The sequence below is a fragment of the Protopterus annectens genome, chromosome 12.part0, assembly GCF_019279795.1.
Source record: "Protopterus annectens isolate FY-2018-M chromosome 12.part0, PAN1.0, whole genome shotgun sequence".
Classification (NCBI taxonomy): domain Eukaryota; kingdom Metazoa; phylum Chordata; order Ceratodontiformes; family Protopteridae; genus Protopterus; species Protopterus annectens.
The window spans coordinates 502,309,333-502,337,001 of NC_056746.1; the positions used below are offsets into that span (position 1 = coordinate 502,309,333).

Here is a 27,669-nt window from a genome sequence, read left to right on the forward strand (position 1 = left end):
TTAAAATGTTAATCTGCATCAAGGTGACCCCAAAACATCTTTGGTTTATTCCTGGTCTTTTCATTCTCAAAATACTCTAAAGTTGTACATATATCCTGGAGAACATAAGTACTGTTTCACGGACCTCAGAGAATTTCATATTCTCACCCCTCTGGCAGTGAGCCAGCCTGAAGGCTCTTTGACTGGGAAAAGCTGCTGAAGTACTCTGGCATTTCTGGCCACTTTTGTGCAGCCCATATACAAAAGTGCTAGAAACAGGTGGTGCTACAATACCTCCAAGGAACGTGTCGATTAAAGAACCACACCCAGAAACTGAAAATAAACTTTTTATTAACATATCTTGATATTTTTGTAGTACCTATTACTCTGTACCACTCATTTATTTTCAAACTTATTATACCCCATAATGGTCTAATAATGGCTGCCATGCTGACACGATTTCATGTTACATTCAAGACTTCTGTCTTCCCACTGCAAGGTTATGGTACGACAATGAATTGTGGTTCTCTCTCTCCAATGACTCACAATGAGAATACTGTGACTTCCTACCATTCGGAACACTTAAGTGCATCAGTTTCTTTTTTGAAACGTACTTCCTCTCATTTTGTTGACTGCATTTCATATGTAACGTTCACTTGAACGTTGGTCTGAAAAGTAGCTTTAAAGCTTAGTGCTTTTGTGCAGCTACATAATTGTAATTTCAACCCACATTTTTTTCTAAAGGTGTGAAGATGGTAATCACGGACAACTGAAATGCCAGCCTTTATCTAATCTAGTGTCACACACAAATGATTGTTTTAAAACTGTCTCTGTAGTTAGAATTTGTGACTAAAGTAGCAAATGCCTTAGCAGGTGCCTCTCCTACTCATGTCTGAGTCAGAGAAAGCCTATACACTTTGACAAATGGTATGACAAAAGCTAGAAGAAACAAAACATTTCAGAGAAAGCTTAAACTGTGTGCAGATACAATGGAGCAATGGGGAAAAATGCAAACAAAGGAAAACAGAATGTTACATTGCTAGTAGGCAGCACTCCCAGGAATGGGATAAAGGGCAGAAAAAAAACTTTATTCAAGCACAGAACTGCAGCTCCATGCCACAAAACTTCCAGCTAGCCACAAAACTTCCAGCTAAGGTGTGAAGCTGGTCATCTGTAATCGATAACACACACACACAAAGCTGACTACAGTCAAGCATTACCTAGGTTTAAGACGTTTGCAGACTCTGTAGCAATATGTATGCATCATTAAAAAAGCAAAATGTCAGTGAGTGGACAGTCAGAAGACTTAAGAGATGGAACATATGAATGCCCTAAAGGGGTCATATGCAAATATTTCATGGGCGTCCTTTAAAAGAAGTTTAAGGTATTAATTTATCTGGGGATCCTGTCACTGGGCATTTTGACTTTTTTACATGATCTTTTTACCACCTGCATTGACTGCAGTTAGAATCAGTGACCTACTTTTTTCATAAAGCAAGTGCCTACATGATTTCACAGATGATGAAAGAAAATACAAGGAGAAAATAGCTCAAGGTTTCACAAAAAAAAAAAAAGCCAAAATGGTGTGGAGAGAAACTGCAGAAACTGCTACAGGAAGAATGCAGCACAATAATAGAGGCAGAAGGAAAACACTGATAAAAATGCAGCTTTTGGATGGAACTGTCCTTTAAAAACACAAGTAAACATATAATCTAAATACAACTCCAATGAAATAATTATATGAAGAGATGCTTGGCTGCAGAAAGGGAAAAAAGCAGGCATCTTCATAAAATGAAAATTACAGTACACACTGAAAGTTGTCCCAACTGCTGCTGAAGAGGAAAATCTGATGTGATGAGTCAGTCCCAGGGTAGCATTCTGATAATCTTTTTTATCAGCAATTATTTTAATTTCCTGATTATAATACCGCTCAAAGGCAGTGCTACTCAGACAGGTAACAGGCTGCTATAAATTCTTGTTCTGCAGAACCCCCCCCCCATTTAAAAAAGTGCACAATTACACAAATTAAAGCTGTAATGTACATAAAAAGACATGTTTTAGTAAGTAAAATACAATAATGAACAGACATAAAAGAAACATTCAGAACACATTTTTTCTTGGAAAAGCTATGCAGATACGGTTTACTCTTCATTGTGACTGCCACTTTTTTTTTTTTTACCTTTTAATGAAAAAATGTAATGTAGAACACAGTTCTTAACCTTTATTCAACCTCTACCAAACATCTCACTTAAGTTGGCCCAATAAAATGAAGGGACACAACACCTACACAGTTGGAAAACAATTTACTTCGTTCCCTGCTAAAATGTCTTCAAGACCTCTTCCTCTCATACCCTTTCAACTCTTTTGTAGCAAAGTGAGAGCTGAGCCATTAATTCCCACACCCCAGTGTGAGACCTATCACCCACTTGTTCCTTAACTCCAGTGACAGCCAATTAGCCCATATGTTCTTTACAAAAAGGAAAGTCTGGCATGTAGGACAGGTTGTCACTCGCATGGGGTTGGGGATCTATGTAAAACTCCCCCTCCTAAATATAGTCAGTGGTACTACTTAGCACTGCTACTTTAAGAGGATCCCATATGCCCTCAGTCATGCTGGCAATGCCTACTTCGCTAGTGAGCCACTCTGATCCAAGAGCCGCTACCTGCAGTTTCTCATCACTCTTGCTGGGATAAGTGCTGATGCAGGTCCAATTGCTTCCCTCACACAAGGAATGGATAAGCTAACAAAAGGCTGCTCTCCCTTATCCTCCCCTGCACTGACCTTTCCAGAACCACAGTTCATAGATTTATAGGTTCATAGATTAGTACTAGGCTAACTGCTCTTGCAAGCCATTTTAAGGCCTAGCCAATTATCCCTTGTGAGACTCAAACCCTGCACCTTGTGTTTATAAGGCAAACACCTTAACCATTAGGCCACCCTCCCAACCCCATATCAAACTCAAATCATCTGGGTTGTAGTCAGGGGCTAATCTCTTTACAAGACAGGGCTGAGGCTACCTAGCAAACTAGTTCTGACTAGCAGCCCAGGTGTTGCATGGTTGATTTTAGGGGAATGGAGGAAAGACCAATTAGTAGGAGCGTACCATCTTTTCTTATGGGGAGGTTTGGTACCATGAGACCCTGCTGGAGAAAATGGTACAAGCAGATGAACAGAAAATGGGGCCAACATGGAAGCATAAAGAATGCACCCTAATAGCATTGCTTCTCACTCATTCAGTGGATGCCAGATTATGAGCTGTTGCATAATAGGGCAAGTACATTTGCCCCCTCCTCCTCATTATGCAACTTTTGCTCTTGCAACTGGACATCCCAAAAGTTAATTTCCTCATGAAAAAGGGACTCGTTCATTGGAAAATATGGACAAGTGGTCCCAGCAACTGGGTGACTGGAAGGATTTTGGTAACTGGTGGGAGAGCAAGTCAGCAAGTACTTGGATCTCCCAGCTCAAGGCATGGTCACATGGACCTGGATGACTGCTGGCTGTTTCTGCAAGACCTAGATTAAGAACCACTTTTCACAGGTTTTGTAAGCTGAGCAGGTGGGAGGCGCACATCTCTCACTTTGGCCCCATCTATGTCCCCTTTACTGACCCGTGTTGCAAAACATTCTGGAACACAGCAGTCAGGAGCAAGCAGTTATCGTTCTCAAACTGCTAATAGAAAGCAAACAAAAGCTGCTGAAACTTGCAATGCACTGGTTTCTTCTCTCAGCGTCCTTACTGCAGATCAAAACAGCAGCAGAACAGAGACAGTGCCTTGGAGATAGCATAAAAAGTGTTTTATGATGTACCATCGACAGCTGACATGCACACACACAAACAAAAATATGTTAAGAGAGTTACTACTAACATCAGTATTCCAATGCAGAGCTTCATTTCAGTTAATCTGACTTCAGAATAAATTAAGTGTTTTAAAGAATAAGGACTCCCTTACAATTAAAATATTTTTAAACTTGTTCATTTGTAAAGTTCATGGGAGTATCTGCTTTATGAACACAGTTAATTGCTTTCTTTTTTCATGTGGGACTAAACTAAAAATCACAAATGGAAATTACTATAGCTATGACATTGCCACTTTAACAAAGCCATCACAGGTTTAACACTGAATCTGACTGACTTGAAGAAGGAGGTGACTTCAGGGAAGAAGGCCTGGAAAGCTGTACACTGTGTTGAAATGCTGATACTTGTGTGACCGGAGTCTCGCAACATGATTTAATTTCCAAATTGACTGCAACGGTAAAAAAGAGCAAGAAAATTTGCTCAACCCAAGGGCTGACTTCACTAAGTCTGGATTCATGTCTCATACAGTATGCCACAGATTAACCAAGTAAAGAGATACAAGGTTTACAGCTAGTAGCTGCAGCTAGGATGGAATGATTTTTATACAGCAGTATACACAAATTAAAGCAAATTATTATATATAGAGATAAATTAGACTAAATAAATTTACATGAGTAACTGTCCCCCATCAGGCATGCTGTGACCTAAAACTCAAGCATACAGTACTTCATTGAAATAAAAGACTCATTCCTCCTTATAATGTAGATCTGTGCATACTGCACCACCCTTTCCTTGCATCCACATGTTCCAATAATCTTCTTACAACATTACTGAAAAGAACTGATTAGAACACATGGAGATGTTCAAGTGGTATTTTGTAGATCTGCACCCAAAGCAGCAGTTCCTTCACAGGGTAAATTATTAAATAAAACAAACTTAATTCCCAACAGCTAATTCATTGTAAAAATTAACATCCAGGTTTAACTGATGGTTTGGGCGAATATCTATTGATCTTCAGCTGAAGAATATCATAACTGATGACTGGAAATGAACACGACAATTTAACTCATTTATGGAAACAAAAATAAAAATGCACTTGATTGCAACCAGAGGCATTTCTGTCCTTTCCCAGGTCACTTTAAACTTCCGGATATGTAAACAGTATTCTATAAAGGAAGGTACAAACTCAGAAAAGAGCTGTCTGATAGTCCATCAGAAATTTTCCTTGGTTTTCTCTCTTCCTGTCTTCTGGAAGCGACAGCAAAAGTATTTGCCGTTTGTGTGTGTTTTTTCTCCTTTGCTCAGTAAACATCTGAAGTAATGCAGATTGCCAGCTTGCAAATGTCAAGAGCGCATTGTTCCTTTAAGGTACCACATTCCGCCATAGGTCACACAGCAGTCCTAAGCAAAACAAAAGATAAGGAAATGCAAAGCAAGTCAGAATGCAAACAAGCTTATCTAATCAGGTATAAAAAAAGCAGGTTTTCATCTTTCAGCTGAGAATTCCATTTCACCTCCACAAACATGCAGCTACCTGCCCTGCCCTAAAAAAGTTCACTGCAGCTTTCATTGTTTTTTGATTGCTTGTCATTTTCTTTATGTCATCTCACATCCAAAGTAAGCCTTACTTCCTATATGCAGACTTATCTTTAATGAAATTTCATGCTGCAACATTTAAGTACCATCATGAATTTAGTATGGTGTTGGTGGGGGGCAATTCAAACTTGTACTTAGGAGCTAGGTCCTGTACGACTGCAGTGCTCTCATTTCACTTTATCCTTTTTTATCTCTCAGGAAATTAAACTGTTAAACTGAACATTTGCTGAAAATACATTCAATTGTATCTACAGAAATACATCACCTTTTTCCATACACACACACAAAAAAAAAAAAAGAAAAAAAAAAAAAAACACGTATGCATTAGACCATCACAAGAAGAGAGAGAGACTCTTCCAGACAACACTAGGGGTTTCCTGCCAGCTTTCCTAAAAATGAAGAAACTCCTCTTCCCCTCTTTTTTCTCCTATAAAGTAGACAAATGTCTATTAAGTACAAGTTCCCCCTTTAGCCGCCTAGTGGGGAAGAATGTAGGATGTCTGTGAAGGCGGGATTCCTCACTTGCTTCTTGTCAAAGCCAAGTACAAGGAGATGATTACAGGACCAACACTGCTTCAAAATCAAGTTGCTTGGGCTCCCGCTGGTGGCAACATTTACTAATGTTTTACCTGTTTATCAACACTCTTCTGAAGCCATGTCAAGCTTTGTACTGCAGATACCACGTGTAGCTGAGCAAGAAACGCAGTAAAATAAAAATCAAGCGTCCCTTCACTGTGCATCTGTTGTGGGGTGACGAATTCCTTGACACTGAATACACAGACGTCTGTGGGATCAAAACAGGCTATTTCTAGGGTTAGAAACAGGTGTTTTGTTAACGGACATTGCTATGGTCAGGAACTTCTTTCCCTTTTTTGGTAATTTTTTTTAACCTGCCAAACACAATGCCTCTAGCAATGAACATTTTTCCACAGTGAGGCAAGGGGAGCATATCATCTAAGCAATCATCAGAATTTTCACTTATATTACCCAAAACCCACCTCTTGGTAGTTAGGTGCCCACTTGCACATGCAAGGGCATGCAATACTTTCCCTATGCTATATTTAATAAAAATATCTATGAAATGATTAGAAAACCTTCAGTAAGTAGACCTTTAGGTCAGAATTATGGAATCCAGTGCATGTCTATGCATATACACCTAACATCTATTCACAACATTTAGCCTTCTTTGCAATCATGGATGTGCTGCCTGACAAAGGTACAATCAAAGGATTTTGTAGCTTCATAAGGAGACTTCCGTATTCAGGTGGAAAATAGCAAACACCCAGAGGGGACTGAAACTGGAAGAAATGTCTGTCAAACTACTTACTGCTTTTTGTGCTGATCACCAATTATCAGCAACATCTAAATACAGAGATAAGTGCACTTGGTACCAGAGCACCTTAAGCCAAACTAAAATAATCAACTTTCTATTCCTGTCCCCACACCCAACACCACATCTTCTGGACACTCAGGTCAAGAAAGATATTCAGCAGTCAATTAAAAAACTATGTGGTGATGAGGTGCATCACAGTTGGATTGATGGCAGGACAAATCAAAAAACACAAATGTACCGCAAGCGTGTCCTGCAAATTCTTAACTTGTGCTTCTGTGGTGTGAATTCTCACCTTCAAAACAGCTTCTCACATATATAAGGTTGCCAACTACTCCATATTTTTTTTTTTTTTTTTTTTTTACGGGCTACCCAGAAATCAAACCGATTGTCCTGTAGTCTGGAAAACACTACAAACTCTGGTATTCTGTTTCAGAAAAACAAACAGGTTAGTGGAGTTTGTTAAATCAGCAGATGCGCTATGCTTTTATTTAAAAAATCCAGCATGATTGTGAGGCAAACCAGGAAAAGAGGACATTCCTTCTGCCCCTAACATGTCTATATCATCACAAAAATGGTGGAAAGTGGGTGAGGAGATGGGCAGAGTATGGGAGAGGTGTGAGGGGTGTGGCTCTGATCCAGTTTCAGCCCTAGTGAAAGATGGCAAGCCTCCTCATATATTTATGGAGGTCAGATATGTGCAGTCTAAATTGACACCTCTCAAAAAATTAAAAGCTTGAAAAGCTGCAAGCATTTGTGCTAAAAAGGTGGTCTTGTACTTACTATGGCAGTAACCCTATAATTTGCTGCGTGCACCAGTTGAGCAGGAAGCTGTCTTGTTAAACAGAGGGTCCTTTCAAGCAATGCTAAATATGTACTAAGACACCAAGAAGGTAACAGCTTTTGGCAGTGACATGAAGGTCTGGGTGCAAGAGGAATTTCATACAGAATGATTTTTGAATGGTCTCAAAGAGGTTCCAGCAATCCAGACAGTGACTCACAGAGAAGGTCCACAGAAGGCACACTCACACGCACACCTAGGGCCAATGTAGTGTCCAATCCACCTGCAGCATGTCTTTGGGATGTGGGAGGAAACCGGAGCACCCGGAGGAAACCCACGCGACCACAGGGAGGACATGCAGACTCCGCACAGAAGGCACCCCAGCCGAGGATCGAACCGGAGAACCTCTTGCTGTGAGGCGGCAATGCTAACCACTGCACCACCGTGGCCGCCCGCTGTACATGATGCCACTATGGTGATTAAACAGTTAACACTATGGAAAGGATGCAGGACCAAATATCTATTCAGAAATGCACAAGGTGAAAGACAATTACAGTACTGCTGCTGACACGAATTTTCAATGGTGCATGGCAAACTGCGGGTGGGACCTATTTTCAAAATGGGACAAAAGGGTGAATTCCAATTACAGGGAAATCAGATCACACTCAGCCTCCTTGGAAAAGTGTATGCTAGGGTGCTGACACAGAGATTTTTCAGAAGTAGTAATATGGATTCCATCGAAGACCTGGAACACTGGACCAATGTTTTGCCTTTGCACAGATACTGAAAGGATCAAGGGAGTTCATAAACACTATTTATACATGCTTTGTGGACTTGGAGAAGGTGTAAGACTGCACCACATAATATGTAGAGGGAATTACTACATCAGTACAGAGTCCCAAAGGCCACTTCAGCAAAGGTTTTGGTGTCTGTACAGAAGGAGTGACAATTGTGCCTATGCTCTCTGTTCAGTCAAATATATTTACAATGGCCAGATAACTTCACGCAAAGGGCGTGTCTTGTCCCCCCTTCTTGTTAGTAATTTTCTTGGACAAAATATCAAGATACAGCCAAGGTCTGGACAGTATCCAGTAGAGAGACATGAGAGTTGCACTTTTATTGTTTGCAGATGATGGTCACTCAGCCTTAACAAGAAACACAGTACTGCAAAATCAGAGGTCATAGCCCTCGGGGGGGGGGGGGGGGGGATCTCAAGTGGAGTTTAAAAATCTTGGCATTTTGTTCACAAGGCAGGCTGGAGGAAACCATGACACTGACAACTGGACTGATGCAGCAGCAGCAGTCCTGCAAGCTCCACACCAAACTGTGACAGCAAGTAACAAAGTCACAGGATAACCCTATGGTTATAATTTCTAGACAGTGACCAAAAGGATGAGAAGACACTGAATACAAGTGTTAGGACTGAGGGTCCCTTGCAGGCTTAGTTGGGATCACTCTTTGTGACAGAGTCATGACACTGACAATTCAGACAGACCTTAGACTATAGCCAGTAAACCTGTGTGTTGAAAGCAGACAGTTGTTTTGGTTTAGGCACCATATCAGAATGATCTTTGGGTGCTTCCTACGGGAGGTGTACTATGCACAACCCCCTGGGGAAAAGGCCCAAGGGCAGACCCAGGGCACACAGAGAGAGAGATGATATCTCTCAGCTTGCCTGGGGATACTGTAAGATGAGCAAGAGACTGTTGAGTCTGTCATATTATCCAGCTTGCTTACACCATGAAACTCAGGTCATCTGGTTTAGAAAATAATAAAGTGGTTACAACTAAGTTAAGGTTGAGGAGATGCAGGTTACAGAACAGTGAATGGTCAACAGAACATCTTAATGGAAGTAAGGAGACTGAGTGAGCTAAAAAGAAACAAAGAGATGTGTGTTTAACATTACAATATGTTTAAATTAATATTTTGCAATGCACAAGCAGGAAGTACACAGAAAATGATAAATAGAAAAAGGTAATGCTAGGGACATGGGTATGGAATTAAAAAAAAAAGACATTAACATTTCCATTGGTGTTGTGGGATAAAACCTTAACTACAACCAGATAATCCAGGTTAAATTAACAACAAGGGCTACTAAAGAAAAGACAGTAATGACCTTGTGGAACCTTCCCGCTTTTGTTTTGGGGAGGGATAAGTGGGTACATGTCCAAAATTAGGACTCTGTGGTAAAACTCCTGGGGGGGGGGGGATAGTGGAGTCTGACACTCGCATGCCTTCAAGGGGACAGGGTGCTAGATGAGGATATTTCTCAAAGAAGTTGAAAATGTGTGCTTGTGCACACTCAGCAAAAAATCATTCCCTGGGATGATACATGCACCAAAGGAGAACAGGCAAGTCAAAAATGAAACTCCAGTTCCCAGCACAGGAAGACAGCACCACCTGTATATCTTGCCCTAGAAATAATGAATGTACCATAACAACTTTTGCCTTTCAAAGGAACAAGTGGGACAACTAGGTAGGGTTGAATGCTTTAAAATCACTGGGAAATTAGAATTAAAAAGAAAACAAACATGTTACAAAAAAGGTGGAGGAAAAAGGGAAGTTTTATGGTAGTTGCAAATAATGTAAGAATTTCAGGGAGAAATGTTCAGTCAGCTATATTAGTAATGGAGGCTAGTATGGATAAAGGAACTACAACAGTAAACAATAGCAGAGGCTGAAACATGGAGCTAGCAGGTTACAGAACTTCAAACACCAAAACAGGAAAGGTGAAGTGGCTAGCTTTCAATGTCAAGGAAGATTTAAAATGCAAATTCCAAGAGGCAAGAATGAAAACAAGAAATATAAAGAAACAGGACTATATGTCTCCAGGCTTAATGGGAAAGACAGAAAAAAATGATTAAAAAATTTGGGAGAACAAACCATCAAACACAAATTTGGTAAATCATCAGCAGCAGCAGCCTCCCTTTTCCCATTTTTCTATATGGGGTCGGGGTATCGTGTTAACTGTCGCCAACTCTCGATTCAGTGCCACACTGCTGCCTTCAACACTCATGCCCTGACTGTCGCAGATCTTCTTTCATACAATCCATACACCTCTTTGCTGGACATCCTCGCTTCTTACCTTCTTCCTGTCTGTCCCAAATCTTCCTCACCGGATTGTCTTCTGCTTTTCTACATGTGCCCAAATCACCATAATCTGTTCTCTTTGATCTTTTCTGGAATTGGAGCTACTTTGGCTTCTGTTTATGTCCTTATTTCATCTGTCCCACGGTGTGCATCCTATCACCTTTCTCAGGCACTTCATTTCAATCACCTCTAGCTTCTTCAACTGTTCTGCCTTTACTGCCCAGGCTTCTGTACCATATAGTACTGGTCGCACTGTCTTGTACCTTATTGTTCAGCTTTCTTGGCATTCATCTGTCATAGACTACATCTGATACTCTATGGCAGTTGGCTGCAGCCCCTCTGATTCTAGCTTTGACCTCTTCATTCAGACTACCCCTTCTCCTCAACTACTCCTCCCAGATACCTGAAGCTGTTTACCTGTTCCACCATCTTCCCTTCTATCTCTATTCTCAGCTTCTTCTGATTTCCCCAATTTTCTGCCATTACCACTGTCTTGCTGTGCTTAGCTTCATCCCATGTGCCTTAAGATTTGCATTCCATTCTCCTATCCTTTGCTGAAGTTCTAGCTCAGAGTCTGCCTATACTGCTACATCATCTGCATACAGCAGCTTTGTTGATCCATCCCCTCCAACCTGTTTGCTAATGTAGTCCATCACCAGTATGAATAGCAGTGGGCTCAGAGGAACCCTGATATACACCACACCCACTGGGAACCCCTCTGTGAGGCCAAACACTGTTCGGACTTGAGTTACTTGGTCCTTGTACACAGCCTGCACTAATTCTACCAATGTTTCTGGGACTTCAAACCACCATAGTACTGCCCAGATCAGCTTTCTTGGGACCTTGTCATATGTTTTTTCCAAGTCTAGGAATGCCCAGTTGGACTTTCTCCTCAAGTATCTGTCTCAATGCAAACATCAGGTCAATTGTGCTGCATCCTGATCTGAATCCAAACTGCTCATCTCACATCTTACATTCTACTACTCTGCGTATCTGCTCTGCATATCTGTTTATCAATCACCCTTTCCAGAACTTTCATGCATTGTGCTAAATACCTACATAATAAATGATCAAAAATGAACCTGGGTTTGGAAAAACAACATCTGCTCCAGCTTCATATAGGCCCATTTAAATATTTTTAAAACTAGAAACATCTTTAGTAAATTATCACTTATGACATAAGCAATCACACATTTATATAAATGAAAACAAACAATATGGACAATCTTAGTTGCAAGCAACATTACAAACCATACTGACAAATTTAGTTGCAAACATTATACATCACTTATAAACTACCCAATCACTGTTGGTCAAACATTACATAGCTCTCTCAAATCCTGCCTTCTTTATAACCTCATTTCTCCCCTGTATGTAGTGTTGCCACAATTCACATTTTTTCTTGTATAATTTTCTCCTACCCTTTTCTAAAAATCCCAATTCCAGTTGTTTTTTTCTCTGTTACTAAACTCACTGCTACTAGTACCTGCATTTTTGGCAGCCACCATAATTAGACTCAGCAAGGCCTTACCCATGTCTAGGCAACTCTGACTCTGTATCACAGCTCAGAAAAATCATTTCTTGGTTATACCAATTTTCTCCCCCAATATCTCTGATACAGTAGTCTGCAAATTCATTACACTCCCAGAAAATATGTTCCCAATTACCTCTTCCTTCCCCATTACACCTCCAACATTTGCTGTCTACCTGAGGAAAAATTCTCTGGAGTCTACTTGGAGTATTAAAATATCTATGTAGACGTAAACATTTCCAAGCAAAAATATTAAATCTTCTATTATATTGCATATTTTGGAGACAAATGTGTATCCCCCCATTATTTTTGGGAATTGCTTATCCAATCTCTCTTCCCAATCCCTTCTAACCTCCTCTGATTTATTCTTAAAGTTATGCAATAGTTCATATACTCTACTAATTATTTCTTTTTTACCAGCAGCTTCTATTCTAGATTTTACTAAAAACTCTACCAGTGCTGGTCTTTTGTTTAGGAACCCCCCCCCCCTACTTATTTCTCTTTGCCTATACTATCAATCCTTGATAGGAAAGGCAATCTTTATAACCCGCAGTCCAAATAAATTATTGGCATCTTCCCATTTTATTACCTCTCTCTCTCTCTCTCTACTTATTTGTTCCCAATACCTTGGTTCCTTTACCAGATCTCTCCAATAAATTCTAGCTCCCCCCCCCTGCCTATTGTATGTATCCCTAATTACAGTCATCCCTGTTGTCAGAATCTCCTTTTTCCATTCCCATGTTGGCTTAGTTCTTAGAATACTTTCTGCTACTTTATGAATATAATATTCTGTATGATTGTTATTCTCCTTAAAAGCTCTGCACCCAAAATCTCAGTCTCTCCTTGTTTCTTGAGCCCCACATCCCCCATCACCTTCCACTTTGAATGATTGGTTTCTGCATGTGCTACATACAGCAGCCTTAACTGTGTAGCTCTGAAATAACCCCTACAAATCGGGAAATCTCAGTCTGCCTTGTTCTTTTGGAATAATCAACTTATCCTACTTAACTCTTGCCATCTTCTCCTCCCAGATAAAATCCTTCAGCTTTTTAATAATTGCTATCCACAACATCTCCTCTGGTTGATAAAAATATGCCTGACCTGTATACAAGATTAAAGGGATTAAAAACATTTTAACTGCTTGTGTCTTACTATCTATATCCATATAACAGAGCTTCCAAATTCTCATTTCTTGTATTATCATTTGTTTAGTGTCTTCCCACATATCTTTAGCGGCCATACCGGAATCATTTTTAATCCATACTCCTAAACACTTCTGTGACATCCCTTCTTTGAGCCAGTGATCAAGGAGCATCAATCCTCACCACAGGGGAACGGCTCACTATGAGAAAAATAGACACACACTATTTTCAGATGTAGCCCTCCCCGCACCAAATAGTTTCCCTTAAGAGCATACAGAGAACACACACTCCAGTCCTGGGACTGGGCTTTCTCTCCAGGCTCCAAATAAGACTCCCCTGTGACCACTACAGAGCCGAGTCCTTCGCTAGATGCTCCAAGTCCACCACCACCCTCTCTGTGAAATAGGTGCTCTCAGTGTTCCTGTTCAAAGTAGCTGTCACATACGGTCTCTGAGATTTGATTTTCACATACACACACACACACACACACACACACACACCTGGGAAAGCCTGGCACAGCTTACCCACTCTGCCACCTCCACCCAGACTATAAGGTAAATTTGTTGCCACCAGAAGCTAGCTATTTTAAGGCTCTTACCAGGGTACCCAATTACACTTAGTAAGATTGATACTTACACAATTGGTAGTGTTTAACCAAGTAGCAAGACTTTTAGGAACATGGAGCCACAGCACCACTAAATAAATGCAAGTACTCTCAAAGATTAAAGATTTTCTAAAAGACCAACCATAATGAAAGGTTTAGATATATTTAATAATTAATAAAAAAACATGAAAATACTGGATATCTATTTATAATAAACACCAGAGTTTCAATCACAGGAAACATCAACACAGATGGAAAGCCTAACAGATACAGGAAAAAAAAAAACATGTAGCTAATCTCACAATATATATTTTTTAACTGCCTGAAGAATTACTGTTCCCTAATTACTTACTAAAGCAAGACAAGATGAAAAGTGGAGGAATATCTTGTCAGGTCTAAAAACAGAGTACACTCCTCACATCTCTCACTAGTATTCAAATAGAATTTCAGTGCTGGCTATAGAATGACATCACATCTGGTCACCTGACTCTGTGGTCCCCACACTAACCTCTCACTAGAAAGAGAGCAATGATCTGGCACTGATGTGTCACAATGCACACACACAACTTTAGCTAAGGTTTATTACAACATCTGGAACCTGCAAAACAATTCCAACACTTCCACCCTTCCTGCAGAAACTAACAAGACATTCTCTGGCAAATGAGGGTAGCAATTACTTCACCCTAAGGACAATAGAGCAGAATCCCAGCCCAGGCTCTTCACAGACCATGTGCCTTTGGCTGCATACAGACTTGTGAGATAAAAATCTATATGGCCTAAACCAAGTCATTTATTTTCAGGCTATTTTTCTTAAGGTTAGCTGGGCTGAGCTTAACCCCTTCCTTTCCAGCATCCTCTGTTAAAATATACACATTTCAGCAGTTACAACAATACAGTCTGGCATACATGAATATTTCTTTTCTGTCCAGCAGGACCCACTGTTGATACATTTTTAACACAATCTACTTTACAAATATCTCTACAAATCAGTTTGAAATTCAAATGACAAATCTTTATAAAACTCCATCTATGCTGGCATATGTTACACATGCACTGCCCTTCTCCCCCTGGCACACAGCTAGCATGACCTCAAATCAAAACAACTTCATTTTATAATGTCCCCATAAATATAGATATTGCTGAAAAAAATGTGTGTGGGGATACATAATTCACTGCTAATACTTTTGTTTTAGCTTCATTAATTTTGTATACTGAGCAGATTTGAAACTGTCTCAAAATGTTCCACAAAACTGTAATGTCATTTTCGGGTTTTATCAGGTATAAAATAATATCTCCAAATAGAGCCAGCTTTTCTTAACTATCATACCAATTATATCCATGAATTTCCGAGTCCCTTATTTTCTTTGCCAATGGTTCTAAATATAATGCAAATAAAGGGGAAAGAGGACACCCCTTGCCTGGTTCCTCTGCTCAAGCAGAAATTATCAGAAATGAACCCACCCATTTTAATTTTTGCCACCAATCCCTCATATATCCTCCTAATCAAGCTTACAATTTTATCAGGGAATGCAAATGCTTCTATTGCCCTGCTCAAAGTCCCAGGCTTACTCTGTCAAATCACCACAAAAACAATAAATCTAACTTAACAAAATAAAGTAAAAAAACTGGAAAGAGAATCAAGTGAAAAATGTATTCGTAAACATTAAACAGTAAACGCTTTTGTCTTGTAACATAAAAGACTTCATCAGACTGTATAATGCTCTTACACACATTTAAATACTATTACATGACCTACAAATTAATGCTTTCATCCTTTCCTTTTAAGGAAGGCAACAAAATCTTCCCTATCATTAAGACCAGGTGGGTGGGGCAGGCATCCAACCTTACTTGCCAGGAACACTCTAGCCACCTTAGCTCATCCTCAGCATTAAACATACTTTCAAAATGTTTAATTTCATCAAGCAATAAGAATTTAAAATCCACTTTACACATACTAACATTATAATGTTTCCCCAAGTGTATTTCTTTCATCTTTGGTTAGTACAGCATGTCTATGCTCATACATTCTCTTATACAACTCCCTAGTAGTATGTCCTACATAAAACAGAATTACATGAAAGACAAATCACTAAATAAACAAGCAGCCTTGATTTGCAAGTATATCTTCCCTTCAAGTATATACTAAAGCAACCGATACATACTTTAACATCAGTTAATAAAAGATGGCAAAAATTACAATGATGACATTTTTCATGTCTGGACTACCTTTCCTTGGCTTCCATATTTTTCTGCTTTATACAGACTTTCAACTGCGGTGGTGGTGCTGCGGTAGCGCTGTCGCCTAACAGTAAGACGTTGTCCCATTCAATTCTCAGTTAGAGCGTCTTCTGTCTGGAGACATGCGTGAATGGGTGTACCTTCATTGAAGGTTGTGCGTCAGGGCTGGCAACTTGGCACGTAAAAATCTACTGCCAATCATTAGCGGACCGGAGTTCCGCTGTGGCGACCCCTAACCGGGAAAAGCCGAAAGACATAACATACAGACTTTCATAGAATTTCTGAAATATTTGTAATATTTTTACAGGATCTTGTTATAAGCTCCATAAGCTTGGTGACAGCTCCTTCTACTTTCTATTGCTCAAGTCATTGTGCTAAAAGTTTTTGTGCTCTAGAGTTATAATCAAAAACCTTTTTAACATCAATCTTTCTAAACTCATGCACATTACACAGGTAACCCTTTACTTTGTTTAGCATTCTGCAGTTGCTCCTCTTCTTGTTCTGTGAGATTCCTCCTATTTTGCAATACTTTAACATTTGTCAATCCCTCTAAATAATTATTTTTAATTCTTAACCATATCTCTCTTTCATTTCCACCCTAGTTATAAACTAAACTAAGTTTATCCCACTCCCTAGCTATATTTTCAGAAGAAATTTCTAGCTCCTCTAATAGCTACTGAATAATTTCCACTAACCATTCCTTAAATTCCTCTCTTTTCAACAAATAGGTAGGAAAGTGCCAGTGTCTCATTTCTATTCCATTATCTTGTGTTTTTATTTTAGTTATTGGCACATGATCTGAAATAGTTATTGGGTATGTATCAAGACGGTCAATAAATGCACGTTCCTGTGAATGTAAACTCTGTCTAGCCTAGCCCAGTTTTTGAATCTTGGGGAATATGTAAATTCAATCCAAACTCCTAGTATAGAATTCACATCTTCAAAAATCTATCCTCTGTTATATTTTCTCTTCTGGCCCCCCAGACACATATTTACTGTTTCAAATCAAATTCCTGTATCCACCTACAAGTAATATTCCTTGCTGTAAGCTGATTATTTCTCCCTAAATTTTCTTAAGCTACATTATAACAGCTTTAGGTAAAATATAAATCCATACCAGTGTAATCCGCCTCCCTTGTCAGTAGTCCTGTTGTACGGCAACTCTACCATTGTCTTTTATATCTTCTTCTATCACTATCAGAGCTTCTCTTGCAATTAATACAAGTACTCCTCGTTTCCTTTGTTCCAGGTATTCCACTGAATAACCACCCTGAAAACCTTTCTTTATCAAATTCACATGTATAGCTCTGTCCAAGTGCATCTCCTGTAGCATAGCCATTTGCACTCTACATTTTTAATATAATGTATAACAGACTTTTTTTTTTGTTAAATGTCTAGTTCCAGCTTTTGTGTTACATGCATACACCGTCTGGCAGGCTGATCTTTTAGAGAGTAGTTTTTTGTCATATCCATTTGAGCCTATGTCACATCTTACAAAACTTTTTTTGTCTGAGGGCTTTCATTACAACAAACACACTAAATACTCCCCTAAAACCTGTTAACATAATACTCAAAATTATGCACATATTCAAATATTGAAGTTTTTCCTTCCTAATAAGAACAAACATTCCAAACTGACAGCCATACTTGCAGACTTTAGTTAACCTAAAAGAAATATTACCCATGATAAGACGCATGGTGCAGTCTGTGCTTCAACTAAGTGCTGTCTGGTTTTGTCTTATTTTTATCTCTCCCAGCTGAGTAAACACTTGAATGTTTTCTCTCTTAGCCAGTTTGCTTTATCAGATTATCTTCCTGAAAACATCAGAACCAGATACAGAATTGCTACTAAGCAGATATTTATTTGCTGGAAAAAAGCCTTATAATATTCAGCATTCTTTTTCATTTACTTGCTTTCTCTTAAAACTTGTTACTAGATCAAGCAAAGGGCCTTAATCTAGTAATTCACCTATGCAAGAATGAGAATGAGCACACTTTTTTTCTTTTGTCATATTTTAACCAGACTTTTTTTTTTTTATTTATTGCAGTGCCTACATTCCTTAAAACTGAACAAGGAGAAAGAAAAAAAGAAAAAAAAACAGGAGCATCTGTTTACATTACTATCTCCATTACACTTAAATTATGCACTATAGTGCCATTAAGAAAAAAAAATGTTTTTCTTTACAGTTTACTTTCTCCCTCCCCCTTCCAAATATTTTTCTGAACATTAATGACAAAGTACAGCATATGATTTAGAGTCTCTTACTAGTTTAATAGGGTCCAAGAGTCCAATATTTACAGAATTTCTTGTTCTGTCATGTTTCACAAATAATTAGTGCTTTGTAATCCCACATTTGTCAATTTCCAAGTTACTAGTTTTATTCTTATTCATCTTCATGTCCCAGATCCTGTCTCTGCTTAATTTCCCACATACTCTCGATTCTTCTAGTAGACTCTTGTGCTTTTTCCTTCTCTCAATCATTTTCCATTGAAACACTGGAAAAAGGTTTTATTGGCACAATCTCTCTGTGGTCTTTACTACAAGAACAAGAAGCAGAATCTCCATCTGTTTCACAGCTCACTTTTGGTAGACAAACTTTTATTTCCTCCTTAGCACGTACTTCATCAAAAATGATTTTGCCCCTCCAGGGAAGAATATTTTGAAGATAGCTGGGTACAGCAGTTTGAATCTCATGCCTGTTCTTGACACTCCCTGTACAGTGGAATAAATTTACTCCTCTTCTGCCTGGTGTACAAGTAATTATTCTCCACAAACACACTACCATCTCCCAACTTTTAGTACTTTGTTTCTGACACAGTTTTGTCAGAACCAACTCCTTCTATCGGTAGGACTGCATCTTTATTAAAGGTCTAGATTGCTTTCTCATAGCCGGGTTTGGAGCATACACACGATGTACCCTTTCAATTAACTCCTGCTGTGGAATGCCAGTCCATTGGCTTATTTGTGTTTTCATAAAATTGCTAGTCTGTTCCTTCCAGCTTCCCTAGTACACCATAAAATCTCAGGTTTTACCTACGTGCTGTGTCCCCTAATTCTATTTTTTGAAACATCTCTTCTTGATCAATCTCATATTCAGCAAGCAATTTCTTTATTTCAACCTCTGATTTTTGTAGTTTTATCACCACATCTGAATATCTGTTTAAAGCTTCCTTCATTTGTCCAGCCTTTTGTTGTTTGAGTTGATGTACTTTGTCAGTGTTTTGTTTATTTTAGTCAGGTCTGTGTATAGTTGTCTTATACTTTACTCTAGGTTACTGGTAGTCATGTCAAGAGCTTGCACTGCTTTTTACTGAACAGCTGCAGCACTTTTCCCAGTCAGTTTTTTTTTCTCATCTTTTGTAACTGCTTTTCTTTCAGATTCCCTGTACTTATTTATTCCTGGCATCCAGGCAGTGCACTTACTAGCCAGTTACTGAAATGTACCCATCTGTTTTCACTGGGAGAGCAAGAATTAAGCTGTTATTCAAAGTGAGCCATTGTGGATGTCCAGGCCCACTAATTTTAAACCATGACTATAAAATGTTTATATCTACAATGACTAAAAGAATTAGAAATAGGAAGCTAAACTTGATATATATGGGCCAATGTGGCTTTCTGGAGGAGAGGCAAACATTTCCTGACACTAACAGAACAATGATGATTCAGAGGGAAGCGGAGTGTAAGAAAATACTACTGTTATTGGTGGGTCTTGATGCAGAGAAAGAATTTGGCAGAGTAGGCTGGGATTTTATGAGTAGGGCAATAGAAGCATTTCCTTTCCTGATACAAAAATAAGGTTAATTAGAAAGATATAGGAGGGATCAGTGGAAAAATTAAAGTGGGCAGGTTCCCCTGATAGGATTATCCTCTTTCCCCTTTGTTATTTAAGTTGTATGTAGAACCATTGTCAAAGAAAATAGGGGACTGAGAAATTCAAAGATACAATTGGTATGGTGTTAAAGAAAAGTTGGCTTTACTTGCAGATGATACTATTTTGTACCTGATGGAACCAGAAAAGGGCATCTCAGTGTTGTGGAATATTCTGAGACAGTTCCATTTTTTTGCAGGATATAAAATTAATAAAAACAACACAAAGGCTATGTACCTGATGGAACCAGAAAAGGGCATCTCAGTGTTGTGGAATATTCTGAGACCGTTCCATTTTTTTGCAGGATATAAAATTAATAAAAACAACACAAAGGCTATAGAATAAAAGAATAAAACTATATATGACATACAAGTTAGTTCAGCAACACCCATATATGGGATTTATGGGAACTGATAAAATGAAGTACTTCGCAGTATAGATTAAAAAGGATTTGGTTCTGGAAGCTAAGGATATGTGGGAAGAGACAAAAAAAAAAAAAAAAAAAAAGGATAATACAAAAAACTAAGAAACTGGAATTTCTTGCCTATAGATATGGATAGCAAGATTCAAGGTAATAGTCCCTTTAGTTTTGTAAACAGGTCAGGCATATTTTTATCACCCAGAGGAGAAGTTGCGGAATGTAATTAATAAAGAATTGAGGAATTTTATTTGGGAGGCGAAGAGGGCAAGAGTCAAGTGTGATAAACTGATCCTCCCAATAGGACAAGCAGGTTCTGGATTACCTGATTTGAAGGGATAATTTAGAGCTACACAATTAAAGCTCTTACACATACCACAAACAGAAAGTATAATTCAAAGTGGAAAGGGATGATGATGGTGAAGCAGGAGGGCTAATTCAAGAAATGACAGAATGGGATTTCTGGTGCAGATCCTTGAGAATAACATTCATACAGAATATTACATTCATAAAGTAGCAGAAAGTATACTAAGAAGTAAGCCAACAAGGGGATGGAGAAAGGAGATTCTGTCAATAGGAATGACTGCAATTAGGGGTACAAAGAATAGGCAAGCTGGTCTGGAATTTACTGGAGGAAGATGGCAAAGGAGCCAAGGTATTGGGAACAAATAAACAGATAGGAAAATGTAATAGAATGGGAAGAGACCAAGAAGACATTTGGAATACAGGCTATTGACTGAAGTATAGACAAACAGAAATTAATATGGGAATCTTAAATGAAAGACTTGCACTAGTTGAGTTTTTAAATGAATCCATAACAGTAACTGCTATTAAAAAAGGGATAATTAGCTGGGCATACAAAGCAATGCATGACAACTATAGGAATCAATCGGAAGAGGTCAGAAAAGATAGGAAAGAGAGATCAGATATGCAACTCACAAAAACAATGGGAGGGCATATGTATGGCTTCCGAATATGCAACAAAATCTGGAAGATTTAGTGTTTTGCCTAGAAGTGTTCTATAAACACTTTCATACCCTGAGCAGATTCCAAAATAATTTTTCCTTAGGTAGATGGCAGATGCTGGAGGTGTGAAGTGGAAGAAAGAGGTAACTGCGAACATATGTTTTGGGCATGAGTTGGCAGACTTAAATATTCCCTACAGAGTACTATGTCAGGAATACTGGGTGAGCAAATCAGTGAAACTAAGGAAATTATTTTTGAGCTAGACAGGGTATAGTATCTGAATTTCCTAGACATAGTAAGGCCTTGTTAAGTTAAATTCTAGTGGCTGCCAAAAAAAAAAAAAAACAATTACTAGAAAATGGAAATCAAAATCTAAAACTATATTTGAAGTAGTGAATATTAACAGAGCTAAAAAACAGCAAGTGGAATCTTTGGAAACGGGAAGTAGTTAATTACATAAAAAAATGGAAATTGTGGGAACAATACATGCAGAAAAATGTTTTAGAGCAGGAATGAGGTTTATGAAAAGACAGAAATTGAATAGTTTATGTAATGCTGCTTAGCTTATATAATAAACAGATATGGATTATAATGTTTGTAAATGTGAACTTGTTAATATGGTTTAACTACTTTAATATAATTGAAAGTTTGCCTATGGCACAAGTGAGCCAAAAACAATGGGAGGGCATATGTATGGCTTCCAAATATGCAACAAAATCTGGAAGATTTAGTGTTTTGCCTAGAAGTGTTCTATAAACACTTTCAGATTCCAAAAGAATTTTTCCTTAGGTAGATGGCAGATGCTGGAGGTGTGAAGTGGAAGAAAGAGGTAACTGCGAACATATGTTTTGGGCATGAGTTGGCAGACTTAAATATTCCCTACAGAGTACTATGTCAGGAATACTGGGTGAGCAAATCAGTGAAACTAAGGAAATTATTTTTTGAGCTAGACAGGGTATAGTATCTGAATTTCCTAGACATAGTAAGGCCTTGTTAAGTTAAATTCTAGTGGCTGCCAAAAAAAAAAACAATTACTAGAAAATGGAAATCAAAATCTAAAACTATATTTGAAGTAGTGAATATTAACAGAGCTAAAAAACAGCAAGTGGAATCTTTGGAAACGAGAAGTAGTTAATTACATAAAAAAATGGAAATTGTGGGAACAATACATGCAGAAAAATGTTTTAGAGCAGGAATGAGGTTTATGAAAAGACAGAAATTGAATAGTTTATGTAATGCTGCTTAGCTTATATAATAAACAGATATGGATTATAATGTTTGTAAATGTGAACTTGTTAATATGGTTTAACTACTTTAATATAATTGAAAGTTTGCCTATGGCACAAGTGAGCCAATAAAGGTGTTTAAGAAACAAGCCCGTTTTTTTTTTTTATTGAGTGACTGGGAAAAAAAGTGAGAGCGCGCATTCCTCACTGTGGCTCATTTCACCAATATGCTTTTCAGTCGGCTACAATCCAACAGGCTTGTTCAAATATATGGGTTCAATTTTCTTTATGTAGGTGAAATTATTACCCAAACATTATAGTTCAACATCAAAGAATGAGGTAAAATGAAACATCTATTAAGGCAGAATTACTGCAAATTCTGAAACAACAACAAAGAAAGAATAGTTGTGTAAAACCTTTCCATATCCATAGATGTCCTTCTCTTCCATGTTGCAGTATTTTAGGTGTGGGATTTCCTGCCTTCAGGTGACTCGTACTTCAGCTTCTATACAAAAGCTTCAGCTTGACTGCTGTAATGCGCATGGGATGTCACACGTAGAGCCATAAACCAAGGGGCCTTAAATGTGACATATGCATGCACAATCCTCAGAACTTGAAGGCCAGCAGGCAGAGAATAAGGCCCAGTAGTTTACAGGTGTGTAATTTGGGGACCTACTGAAATGTAGACAGTAAAGGAAGGTATAAGACTAGGGGAGACTGGTGGGCGGGAAGGAATACTGCAACATGGAGGAGAAGGACATCTATGGTTATGGTAAGATTTTACACAACTATTCTAAGTCCTTCTATTCCCAAGTTGCAGTATTCTAGGTGGGGGAGCGCACCACAGCTAAAGAGGAGGAGAGGGTGGCTGGTAGATGCAGAGAGTTCTACAAGACCCTGCAGGATTGCTCTGGCGAATCCTGTTCTAGCTCTGGAAACTTGATCCAATTTGTAATGCTTGGTGAAGGTGTGGATAGTGGCCGAGGTGGCTGCTTCCAAAATGGATGCTGTGTCTAGGCCTTTCATGAAGACCTTTGAGGCGGCCACAGCTCTAGCGGAATGGGCCTCAATTCTCATTGGGGGTTCCTTTCCGTGGTGAGAGTAGCAGAAGCAAATAGCTTTCCTGATCCAGCATACGATGGTTTGCTTGGAGACTGCCTTGCTCAAGGCTCTGGGGTGGAAGGAAACAAAGAACTAGTTAGTCTTTCTGATGGCCTTGGTCTTGTCCAGGTAGAATCTAAGTTGTCTGTGTACATCCAGGGAGTGCAGTATCCTCTCCCCTTCATTAGTGGGTGAGGGAAAAACGGTGGGCAGATCAATGATCTCTCTTAACCAATCCATTCACCACTTTAGGCATGAAGGAGGGGTTGGTTCGCAAGGACACCCTGCTTTTGTGGAAGACGGTGTAGAGTCTGTAGTTCTGACACTCGTCTGGCTGAAGTGATAGCCACCAGAAGGACCGTCTTCCATGTACACATCTGTAAGGAGGAAGGGCTGGCAGGTTCAAAGGGATGTTGAGTTTATTTCTCCAAGATGTAGTTAAGATCTCAAGGTGGAGGGATAGGCTTCCTAGGTGGTCTCATGTGCAAGACCCCTTTTTGGAAGAGCTTTATATCGAGTTTGGCCAGCAAAGGGGGTTCCAGGGACAGGCAGGCTGATATGGACAAGAGATGAACTTTTACAGAAGAATAACAAAGGTAATTTTTTATCAAATGACACAAGTAATTTAGGAACCAGGGGAACCACAGCGGAGCTGGGGTCCCTTCCCTTTTTCAGACACCATTTTGCAAATCTTTCTCATTTAGCCAGGTAAGATTTTCTGGTGGTAGGTTTCCTTGCCTCTCTTAGGACTGAAAGCACGTTCTCTGAGTAATGGTGTCTGAATGGAATCAAAAGTATCACCCACAGACTTAGAGAACATCTGTACCTGTGGGTGTAGGAGAGTTCCTTTGTCTTGTGACAGTAGGTCCACCTTGTAGGGTAACAAAGTGACTGTTGTCTATTTTACCCTGTCGAAGGCCGACAATATCGAAGCTGATATTGTCGGCACCAAAATGTCGAAAGCGAAAGTCATCGCGCGTGTAAATGGAAATCTCCATAAGGGAAGATTTCTGTTTACTGGAATGTAGTGCGGTCACAGAGTTAGCATATTTAAGTAGCGGGGGTGTGGGGGGGGGGGGGGGCTTGCACCCCTGCATAGAACAATTTTTGTTGTGTTTGGGTTTTTTGTTTTTTTTTTGTGTGTGTGTGTGTGTGTTCGATGTTCGGGGGTTTCGACATTTTCGTGTCGATTATTAAGCTGTCAACAGTTTGAGTTTTCAACAGCGTAATATAAACGCAGTGATTGCACTTGGCTAGTTTGTGAAGTAGGGGGAAAGTACAGTTTTGTACCTACCATAAATGTAGATGTCCGATAGGTATGCATCTGCAGTCATCACATATGGGTTGTCCTGCCTCAGGCAGTCCTTCGGTCGGCCGGATTCCAAAGTCTGGGTCTGGCCTCGGCTGATGTCGCACTTTCCCCGACGTCAGAGCATCTGGGGTATAAAAGCATCAGCCAACGCCATCTTCCTCAGTTTTTCTTGCCCCAGATGCCAGGTGCCCTCTAGGAAGGCTAAATTTGGAGAAATGCAACAAAATTCCAAACATTTGCAAAAATATATATACATGTATATACAAACAAATACATCATAATAGATTCCCCCAGCTAGCTAATAGAGGGGTAAGCACCCTAGGAATACCACAGAGGGGAAGGAGGGAGGGTAAACCTGACTGCAGATGCATACCTATCGGACATCTACATTTATGGTAGGTACAAAACTGTACTATGTCCTTCAAGGATGCATCGGCAGTCATCACATATGGGTAGAATACCATAGCCAATCTGGGGGTGGAGGTACTAAGTAAAGGATGGTGTAGTTAAGATACCCTGCAGGACTGCCGTAGCAAAACCTGCTCTGGATCTGGAGTATAAATGTAAATTGTAATGCTTGACAAATGTATGCACGGAGCTCCATGTAGCAGCTTCTAAAATGTCTTTGGTAGCCACCCCTCTTAGGAAGGCTGTGGTAGTGGCTGTGGCTCTCGTGGAATGAGGTCTAATGTTAGCTGGCACAGTTTTTCCATGAACGGAGTAACAAAAACGAATGCAATTTCCTATCCATTTTGAAATTGTCTGTTTGGAAATTGCTTTTCCTTGTACCCCAGCAGCATATGCTACAAACAACTGGTCAGTCTTTCTGTAACTTTTAGTTCTGTCCAAGTAGTAGCGCAGTTGTCTGTGTATGTCCAGGGTGTGCAGAAGTCTCTCCCCTTTATTTTGTGGTTGTGGGAAGAATGTAGGCAAGTGAATAGCTTGGTTCAAAGATACCCTGGATACCACCTTTGGCATGAATGTAGGATTGGTCCTCAAGGAAACTCTGTCCTGATGAAATATAAGAAATGGCTGCACTGCCATTAAAGCTTGTAGCTCAGATACTCTTCTTGCTGAGGTTATGGCCAGAAGGAAGGCAGTTTTCCAAGACAAAAACTGTAGATCTGCCGATGCTGCTGGTTCAAAGGGAGGAAGTGTTAGTTTTTCCAACACGAAATTCAGGTCCCAAGTAGGTAGAGGTGGTTTCCTTGGAGGATTAATGTTTTTGATTCCTCTTAGAAATTGTCTTAGGAGAGGATGAGAGAAGACAGGTGGATTAACATTGTATTCTGCTGAGATTGCTGAGGCATGTATCTTAATGGAAGAGTAAGACAAGCCATTGTGGAACAATTCTGCCAAATATTCCAGTATATGTGCCATGTTCATCACTGTCACATCTAGGCCCTTTGCTGTGTTAGGTGTGAAATCTTTTCCATTTTGCTGAATATGCCTTCCTTGAGGAAGGCCGGCGAGCTTCCATAATATCCTTCACTCTCTGGGATAGGTTATCCTGAGGAGGAGTCATGGTATCCTCCAGGCAGTTAGCTGCAAGGTTTTCAGGTTGGAGTGCAGAGTCCTGAAATTGTGCTGCGTCAGTAGGAGTGGCCATAGGGGGAGAGGCCATGGTTTTGTCTGTGACATGCTCTTTAACAGTGAGTACCAGTGCTGTCTTGGCCAGTTTGGAGCTATCAGAATTACTCTGGGCTGCTCTGTCCTGATCTTCAGTAGTACCTTGGTCATTAATGGGAGAGGTGGGAAAGCATACACTGTTAGAGCTTTCCAGCTGAAAGAGAACGCGTCCACTTTCCATGCTTGTGGGTGGTATGTCCTTGAGCAGAATTTCTTCAGTTGATGATTGAGGGGGGAAGCGAACAGATCTATTTCCGGCCTTCCCCATGATTGTGTGATGAGTAAGAAGATGTCTGGGTGCAGCATCCATTCGTGTGCATCCATGGTAGTTCTGCTTAAGCTGTCTGCCAGTGTATTGTCTTTCCCTGGCACGAACTGGGACTGTAGCTGTATGTTGAGGTTCAAAGCAAGCTCCCATAGATTCACTGTCAGTCTGCAAAGAGGGTAGGAATGGGTGCCTCCTTGCTTGTTTATGTACCACATAACTGTGGTGTTGTCTGTCCTTATGAGCAGGTGGCCTTGCTGAAGGAAAGGTTTGAAGGCCTCGATTGCGTGTACCACTGCCAGCATTTCCTTTTGGTTTATGTGCATGCGTAGCTCTCTTTTTTGACCATAGCCCTTGGATACATCTGCCCTCCATGTGTGCTCCCCAACCTTGGTCTGAAGCATCCGTGGTGATGGTTTGGTTGGCTCTTGGCTTGCTGAAGGCAACCCGCTGTTCGACTGGCAGGCTTGAGCCCACCACAGAAATTCCTTTTGAAGGCAAGGAATGAGTGGGATCAGAGTTTCTAAGCTGTGACTGTGCTGTGTCCATAAACTTCTTAGGTACCATTGTAACTTTCTCATATGCAGTCTTGCTTGCGGAATCAGAAGAATGCAAGATGCCATGTAACCCAGGGCCTGCAGGACTTTCCTTGCAGTCAGCTGAGTTTGTCTTGTCAGATTCTGGAAGTAAACTGGTAGTTGTTTTTGTTTTTCTTCTGTGAGAAAGGCCATTTGGGTGGTTGTGTCTAGATCCGTACCCAGAAAAGTTATTCTTTGGGATGGAACCAGTCTTG

The 27,669-nt window shown here is 39.7% G+C and overlaps 1 protein-coding gene across 3 annotated transcripts in view; it reads right to left on the reverse strand.

The window, feature by feature from the left end:
- Nucleotides 1–313: 313 nt before the first annotated feature.
- POLR3E (RNA polymerase III subunit E) overlaps nt 314–27,669 on the reverse strand; it is an 892,447-nt gene continuing 865,091 nt past the window's right edge. For all 3 annotated transcript variants that reach the window (XM_044089628.1, XM_044089629.1, XM_044089630.1), the window contains one exon: nt 314–5,179. In XM_044089628.1, coding sequence (XP_043945563.1) covers nt 5,123–5,179 — 57 coding nt within the window. In that variant the 3' untranslated portion in view covers nt 314–5,122. The remainder of the gene's footprint in view (nt 5,180–27,669) is intronic.